The sequence below is a fragment of the Triticum aestivum genome, chromosome 6B (genome assembly GCF_018294505.1).
Source record: "Triticum aestivum cultivar Chinese Spring chromosome 6B, IWGSC CS RefSeq v2.1, whole genome shotgun sequence".
NCBI classification, from domain to species: domain Eukaryota; kingdom Viridiplantae; phylum Streptophyta; class Magnoliopsida; order Poales; family Poaceae; genus Triticum; species Triticum aestivum.
The window spans coordinates 41,442,851-41,451,969 of NC_057810.1; the positions used below are offsets into that span (position 1 = coordinate 41,442,851).

Consider the following 9,119-nt stretch of genomic DNA (forward strand, 5'->3'; position numbering starts at 1 on the left):
GGGGGGGTGCGGCGGCCTAGGGGAGAGGGGAGAGGGTGGCTTGCCCCCCAAGCCAAGGGGGGCGCCCCCTCTAGGGTTTCCCCTCAACCCTAGGCGCATGGGCCCAAGGGAGGGGGGTGCGGCCAGCCCACCAGGGGCTGGCTCCCTGCCCCACGCAGCCCATGTGGCCCCCCGGGAGGGGTGGCCCCTCCCGGTGGACCCCCGGAACCCTTCCGGTGGCCCCGGTACAATACCGGTATGACCCCGAAACTTCCCGGTGTCCGTTTGACAACTTCCCATATATAAATCTTTACCTCCGGACCCTTCCGGATCTCCTCGTGACGTCCAGGATACCATCCGGGACTCCGAACAACATTCGGTAGTCACATACTAGTCTTCCTAATAACCCTAGCGTCACCGAACCTTAAGTGTGTAGACCCTACGGGTTCGGGAGACATGCAGACATGACCGAGACGCTCTCAGTCAATAACCAACAACGGGATCTGGATACCCATGATGGCTCCCACATGCTCCTCGATGTATTCATCGGATGAACCACGATGTCGAGGATTCGATCAAACCCTGTATGCAATTCCCTTTGTCAATCGATACGTTACTTGCCCGAGACTCGATCGTCGGTATCCCAATACCTTGTTCAGTCTCGTTACCGGCAAGTCACTTTACTCGTACCGTAATGCATGATCCTGTGTCCAACACCTTGGTCACATTGAGCTCATTATGATGATGCATTACCGAGTGGGCCCAGAGATACCTCTCCGTCATACGGAGTGACAAATCCCAGTCTCGATCCGTGTCAACCCAACAGATACTTTCGAAGATACCTGTAATGCACCTTTATAGTCACCCAGTTACGTTGTGATGTTTGATACACCCAAGGCACTCTTACGGTATCCGGGAGTTACATGATCTCATGGTCGAAGGAAGAGATACTTGACACTGGCAAAGCTCTAGCAAAACGAATTACACGATCTTTTATGCTATGCTTAGGATTGGGTCTTGTCCATCACCTCATTCTCCTAATGATGTGATCCCGTTATCAACGACATCCAATGTCCATAGTCAGGAAACCATGACTATCTGTTGATCACAACAAGCTGGTCAACTAGAGGCTCACCAGGGACATATTGTGGTCTAAGTATTCACACGTGTATTACGATTTCAAGATAATACAGTTATAGCATGAATAAAAGACATTTATCATGAACATTGAAATATAATAATACTTTTATTATTGCCTCTAGGGCATATTTCCAACAGATCGCTAAAAGGACTTGTATATTTGGGGACGGAGGGAGTACAAAGTTGCGGTCAAAACATATTGGTAGCAATGCATGCATGCATGGATACGTTTGGTCGTCCATTTGGAGTATTCTGTTTTGAGTTGGAACAGTATTACGCCACACATGCATTCAGAGGAGTGCATGCATTGATGCTTTTGAGTTTGGTTGCCCTTCAAACCTCGGCATTGCGGTGTGTGTTTACTGAATCTATTCTGGATACACCCTTAGCTCTACTGCCAAAAAGGAAAAAAAAAAGATTTTGCAGTGAAGACCATATGTTACACAGATCTATGTAAAATAATTTCTGTATGGAGAAATATTTACGGACTGTGCTAACGACCAGTCGACTGGTTGTTAGCGACAGATCCGCACGACCGTAACCCAGCTTCCTCTCGCGACCCGCACGCTCGATTCCACCGATTTTTCTTCTTCTCTCGAAAACCGTATACGCCAATAGTAAATCGTCAGCGGTTTTTCTGGTTTTTTGGCTACATACATAATATGAAAAGAAAATAAAAGTGCTGGAAAGGGGACTTGAACCCAGGTCTATTCATTAGAGTTTGAGCCCAATAACCAACTCAGCCACCCTTAGTTGTTGTCTATCGAATATAAACAAGGTTATTTTAACCTTTCTTTTTTCTGTCATATCAGCGATAATAATTGTTTTTGCTTGGTAACTTTGGCATGACCAGTGTGATAACTATGACTTGAGCAACATGATAACTATACTATAATAAGCCTGATAACTATAATATGAGAAGGTTAATGACCATACGATGAGAAGCACGATAACTTTAGCATGGGGTTGTGGTAACTTCACACTGGGGTATGTTTCGACAACAAAAAGTTACCGGGACATGTTTCAGTAACGTTTTTCACATGGGTAAAGAGTTATCAAATGTCTTGTATGTAAGTTATCAGTTGTCTGGTGCGTAAATTACCATGCTGTTTGCACTAGGTTATCAGGGCATATTTCTAGAACTTTTCGCCCAAGGATCATGCACCACAGATCTGATAACTCACGCACCGTTGTAAAGAACATGATATTTTATACGCACGAACCTGATAACTCACGCACAAACACCGTGATAACACACGCACAACAAATATTTTCGCCCAAGTAAAAAGTTACTGTGGTGTTTGTACATAAGTTATCAGCGTTGTGGGCACACAAAAGTTACCGGAGTTGCATTTTAAACAACCTTTTTTCCACAAATTAAAGTTATCAGGGTGTTTGTACCTAAGTTATCAGGTTTGTTGGCGTATATTACCATGCTATTTATACAGAATTTAGAACAGATGTGTCTTCAACATTTTTTTCCCCGGATAAAAATTACCGTGGTGTTTGGACCTAAGTTATCAGGTAAGTTATCTGGTCTATGGTGCGCATATTTCCATGCTATTTATATTGAAGTCATCAAGTTGTGTATTTAACCAATATTTTCTGTCGGGTCAAAAATACCGTGAGTATTACGTATCACTGAAGATGCCGGAGTATATTTAAGCAACTTTTTCCTGGGTCAAAGTTAACATAATATTTGTTCATCAAGTTATGAGATCTATATCTCGCCAAAAACAAGTCGTTCGTGGGTCGGACCACTAGCACGCTATAACAATGTTTATACAAAAGTTATCACGGTGTTTGTATATAAGTGATCAAGTTTGTTATTCGTGAGTTACCATGCTAATTACACATAAATTATCGTCAAACAACACTCCCCCACTGGAACAAACTTATCATGTATACGGTACTTATATTATCATGCTATTTTCACACGAGTTGTTAGGGTGTCTTTCAAAAATTGTTTTTCACCTGATCGAGGTTTCCACAATATTTGTACATAAGTTATCAAAGTTGTGGTGAATAAATTATCATGTTAAGACCATGAACTCAGCTCACATCTATGTACAAAAAAGTACAAGAGTCTAGTCTTCTATATTAAATCATGAGCTCAATTCACATCTCTAATATATTTTTGATAAAAATGTATGTTTTGTATAATTTTTGGTAAAATGTTTGTAAGAAAAAAGAAACGACAGCAGAATAACACTCGAACAAATCTGTAGTAAAAGAGTCTGTCTCAACATGAAGGTATGAAAAATATCTAACATGAATCAAATCACAACATAGAGTTTGTTTAGGTGGTTGCTGGTAGGTTTCTAATAATGCTGGATTTGTTAGATCCCAGGTTCAACTCCCCTTGCCCTCCTATTTTTTTTACCGAAATTAAAAATAAGAGGTGCGAGAATTCTGGATCGGGAGCGGGCGGGAGCGGGAGCGATCGTAAAACCGATCGAAGGAAAAAAAGAGACGAGAGCGATCGTACGTGCCTATTGCTAACCACCAGTCGACTGGTGGTTAGATTTCTCGAATATTTATTCGGGTCCTATGAAGATGAGTCGTGCAGAAATCAGCCTCTACATTTATATTCAGCCGCGAGTTTCATGCCATCTGGGTCAATTTTCTCTCCCAGGTCAGTAGTAAAATTATCTCACTGCTACCCCCACTGTCATATGATCCATCTACTGGTCTAATTGGATCTAGACTACTTCGCACACATGGATGCACTATGACATGTCGTGTCGGATGAAGGAGCGTGGTCTCACCCGTTCGACGTCTCCACGGCGCCATTCCACGTCCCGGGGGGCACCACCGTGGGCGTGCCGTCCATGATGACAGGCTGGTCACAGTACATCGCGCTCTACCCGGGCTTCGGGGCACTCAAGCTGCCCTACAAGAACGACGTGCTGAGGCAAGCTGATGCATTCTACATGCTGATTCTTCTCCCGGACAGCGGTACTCTCAGCCTCGCTGATCTCTACGACAATGCGGTATCGACGCCGGAGTTCATCAGGAAGCACACGCCGGTGGAGGAGGTTCCAGTCGGGCGGTTCATGGTGCCCAAGTTCAAGTTCACGTTCGGGTTCGAGGCGTCGTCGGACATGCAGAAGCTTGGTGTCACCAGGGCTTTCTCAGGCGGTGACTTCTCAAGCATGGTGAGCGGCGGAGATGGGCATGGGCGGGTCTCCATCTCCCGGGTGTACCATAAGGCCGCCATCGAGGTGGACGAGCAAGGCACCGTGGCCGCTGCTGCCACGATCGTGCTCTTGGATGGTACCGCGCTTGAGGAAAGGGAGCCACCGCATTTGGTGGATTTTGTGGCGGATTGGCCCTTCTTATTTGCCGTGGTTGAGGAGAGGACGGGAGCCGTGTTGTTCCTTGGTCATGTGGTCAATCCTCTCGCGGGCTAACTGAATACATAATGATTCTGTAATATGTGTAATCCTTTGGTTGTGGAATGGATAATTGAACATGTGGAACCAGCTAACTAATATTTACTCCGTTTGTTCGGAAATAATTTGTGTGGTTTTAGTTCAAATTTGAACGGAGCAGAGAAGGAGTAGTTAAATGGTTTGTTTGGTTCAGCCTTCTGAACCGGATTCATGTCCAGGAACTCAGAAACCCAACCAAAGAAGCAAATCATGTGCAGTTCAGAAAACTCCTAATTATGCCCTGGCATTGATCTTAAGCAAGCAAACCCTTTTTTTAGTAGAAGGATCACCTCCGTCTGCTAAGTACTTCTAATTTTGCTCTGGCATTAATCTGGGACATGATTTTCTTCAAAGGATTAGTTTACAGATGCAGGAAACTGTTGAAAGCTAGCTGAACTTAGTCTTCCATAGAGCATTTGGGTAACACAGATGTCGTCTGCGGTGTAAAATAGTTTCTGTGTGGAGAAATATTTATTCAGGTCCTATATATGAAGAAGATGAGTCCTACATCATATATAGTTTCAGATGTGTGGTTAAGAAGAGAGAACAATTTCAAAAATGGAACAGGTTTAAGAAGAATTTTGTAGTCTGTCAGACAACCTCCAGGGCACCATGTATAGGCATCAGCCAATTAAAGTGGGTGCTTATAGAGATCATGAATGGAAGCCTCAGACTTCCTTTTGCAGCCAAGCGAACATGGGGTTGCGCACCGCGGCGTACGTCCACGGTGACCGGGACGAGAGCACCTCTGCATCCCCAAGAGGGTTTGCTGATTACTGATGGACTGTTGTACTTTGTACTATTGGATCCTCGTGTACTACTTATTCTACAAAGGCAATGCTGGAGAGATTTGTTCCACTTGCTTCTGCCTGAGCAGGCCAATCGAGTGATATCTGTACATATCGATGGCGAACTCACCTGGAGAGGTATATCAGGTTCTGCCTGGCAGTCACCTCTGTTTCAGTTGTCATTTTGCAAAGCCCTCCTACTTACGCCCTGGCATTAGTCTGGGACTTGATCTTTTGGATAATAGTTCAAACTCTTAAGCAAACAAGCAAGCAAGCAATAATCTTCTTTTATGAACATCTTCACACGCTGGAGCATCTTCAAAGGATTACTGCTGGTGCATCTCGGTCCAGTGGTCAGATTGCATCAACCAGACTGAAGTGCTTGCCTTCTTATTGGTAAGGGAAATGTTTGCAGCCGGCGGACCGGCCCAGTTTTCGGCCGGCCGCGTGCGCTGCGTTGGATCCAACCGGTCCTGTGGCGGTGGAAGCACCTTGTAGGGTCAAACCTTATCTCTTCACAGGTGAACCTCCATCATTCATTTGCCCCGGTCGTTTCTTCCCACATCGTCTTCGGCCCACACTCTCGTTTTCTCCCATAAAGCACCCGCGAGACAGATTCCTCTCAGCTGTCGTGCACCGACCACCAAGTCGCCATGCTGATGGCCGCTGTCCAACCCTCGGCTGGGCCACTGATTTGCTACAGCCAGAGCCATGGCTGCTGGAACCAGCCGCACCATCGTGCTACATGCGTCGAGCAGCAATGGCGGCGCTGCAACCGCAGCCCTCGCGTTCCTTAACCCGGCTGCGGCGATGTTGTATCCTCGGCCGCCGCACAGACCGACGCCCTCGACGGCTGCATGCAGGGGGGCTGCAACGTCAAGCATCGGTACGCGACCGATGACGTGATGCTCGAACCACCGCATACAGTGTCGAGCATTGACAAAAGAAGCTTCAAGCCTAGATTGAAAAAGTTCAAACCGTTAATAGGGGAAGCTTCCACCAGCACTGTCAAACTGAAAAAGTTGCAACCATTACAAAAAAAGCTTCAACCTTATATGAAAAAAGCTTCAACCGGAAGATGTACAAAGTTTCAACCGGTCGACGAAAAAAGTTGCAAACATTCACAAAATAAGCTTCGAACGTACTTGAAAAAAGCATCAACCAATAGGGGGGAAAGCTTCTACATGTGGAAAAAGCTTCAACCGGCGTGAGAAAAGGTTCAACCCGTGTGATAAAAAGCTTCAACCACGGGCGCCGAGATGTGAGTGGTACCTTGAAAGATGTGGCTGGGCAGCACGACAGTGCTGCCAGTCTACGACGGGCCTGCTACGATGACAACGGATAGGTGCGCAGCGACAGAGGCATTAGGCGTGCTTCTAGACGGCGGCATTTTGCTAAAATGGCCACAACGTCCTGTGGAACCGACGGCACGAGTGCTGCGACAGCGACCACCGGCGACGAGGGCGGCGGCCGGCGGCTACGAGGGTATCGGCTGGAGGCAACGTGGACGGCCGGTGAGCTGGCTGGCGTATGGGAGATCATGGGGTGCTCGGGATGAATAGGCGCCATGGCTTTTTTTTTTACTAGTGAAGCAGTTGGGGAAGAAGGTATCATGGGGTTGTTATGGAGAGCGAATCGCCTTTTTGTGTTGGTTGTTTTTCTTTCTTGGCCCGTCCCATTGACTCATAATGAGTTGTTTCCTTTTCCCGGTCCTCTCATATCTTCTTCCCCGTGTGAGGAGCGCACCCAAGTCTTCTTCAACCTTCGTCTTCACAATCGCTCGCTGAACTCCGACATGGATGGGGAAAGGAGTTGCAACCGCAGCTCGGCGAAGCTGCATTCGTTTGTTGGCGGTGCTATGACCGTGGCGACCATGGCCATGACCAAACTGTCATGGCACTGCGAGCTCGAGGGGTGGCGGGGTGACGCATGCTACAACCGTAGCGGTTGTGTGCTAGAACTAGCATCTTGGCGTGCTAGAACCAGTGACATTTTTTGCTACATCCACTCGTGGCGGAGCTACGACCTGCGACGGTGGAGACGACGATTTGCTGCAACCGTCATCTGATTTTGCTACCACCGACAAGGAAATTTGCTACATCCATTCATGGCGGAGATGCGACCCGGGGGCCGGGGCGGTGACAACGATTTTTGCTGCAACCGTCGTTGTTTTTGGCTATGACTGTCGTGGTTCTAAGCCTGACAGTAGAATGGGGGGTAGGTATGGAGAGGCAAGATCCTAGCTATGGAGTAGTTGTACACACGAGTGTTTAGCGAGTTCAGGCCCTTCTCGGAGGAAGTAACAGCCCTACGTCTCGGAGCCCGGAGGCGGTCGACTGGTTTCTGTGTATATGAGTTACAGGGGTGCGAACCCTTCTACCAGTGGAGGGGGGTGGCTTATATAGAGGATGCCAAGACCCCAGCCAGCCCACGTAGCAGAGGGTTAAAGTACATTAAGGTCTGGCGTTACTGGTAACGCCCTACATAAAGTGCCATCATGACCATTAAGACTACTTAATTACAGACCGTTTGGATGCAGAGTAGATCCTGAACTTCTGATGGTCGAGTGAGTCTTCATGGTCGAGTGTCTTCTAGCCGGTCGAGTGGAGCCTCTCTTGGTCGACTGGAAGGTAGCTTCGTCTAAGGATGTCCTTGGGCATGGTATCCTGGATAGGTCCATGACCCTACCCTAGGTACATAACATCATCATTAGCCTCCGAATGGATCGAGGTTTGAGTGAGGAAGGAGTTGATGATTTTCTCCGACTCATTTTCTGCGCTTTGATTGTGTCGTATCTTGGATCGGCGATCTTCCTTTCGACGTTGGCGTCAACTTTTACTTCAGTCGCCTTGATCCATTCTTATCTTCTGTCGAGTGAACTTTTGAACTTTGGTGAACTTCCGAGCGACGGATCGCGGGAAAGATATCGTCTGACAGATTGATCTGCTGTTAGCGGATTTTGCGGGATCTGAAATTTGGGAAGCGCGCGAAGCGGGGCGGTCCGCGGCAGTCGGACAGGATAAGGCGTGGATGCCTCGATTTCCGTGCCGCCTTTTTCGCCACGTGTCGTGCGTGCGCAACTGTTTCGGGATGTGACAGGACCGCTCGGACCCACTCGTCAGCCACTCGGAAGCGCCCTTATATAAAGTGCCGGGGGAGGGTTTTTTGAATAGTGCCTCCCCATTCTCCTCTCTTCCCTCTCTGCCTCCGCCCACTGCGCCTGCTCCCGCGTCCGCCTATCCACCCCTCGAGCGCTTCGCCGGCAATAATGGTGAAGGAGAAGACGGCGGCCCTAGAGCGCGCGAAGAAGGCGACGATGACGGGGCAAGCGAAGGGGAGACCGTCCAGTCGGGGCGGATCTTCGTCGAGGTCCCGCCTGCCGAAGGGTTGGGTCCAAGGGGATTGGATCCACTCGACCATCACTGAGAAAGACCTCAACGACCTGGCCAATGAGGGACCGATCCCCCACGGGTCAGCGAGGCTCCCGGGGTCTGAGTGTCAACCGCAGCCGCAGGAGGGTGAGTGCGTTCTGTTAGCCACTCACGTAGATCGTGGTTTTTCTCTGCCGCCGAGTGTTTTCTTCCGAGGGTTTCTGAATTTCTTTGGGGCGCAACTCCATCATTTCAATCCCAATTACATCGCCTATCTTGCTGCCTTTGTGTCTATGTGCGAGAACTTCCTGGGTTGTCGACCGCACTGGGGTCTCTTTAAGCACATATTCACCTGTCGCTCGCAGACAGTGAAAAAGGCGAGTCCGGACAATGAGAGGACCAAGGTC

General features: G+C 48.2%; 1 protein-coding gene across 1 annotated transcript; it reads left to right on the forward strand.

Moving 5' to 3' along the window:
• Nucleotides 1–3,675: 3,675 nt before the first annotated feature.
• On the forward strand, nt 3,676–4,623 carry LOC123138745 (putative serpin-Z12). Its single transcript, XM_044558647.1, has 2 exons — nt 3,676–3,754; nt 3,874–4,623. The coding sequence occupies exons 1-2, from the start codon at nt 3,676–3,678 to the stop codon at nt 4,530–4,532; spliced, it is 738 nt and encodes a 245-aa protein (XP_044414582.1). The 3' UTR covers nt 4,533–4,623.
• Nucleotides 4,624–9,119: the final 4,496 nt, after the last annotated feature.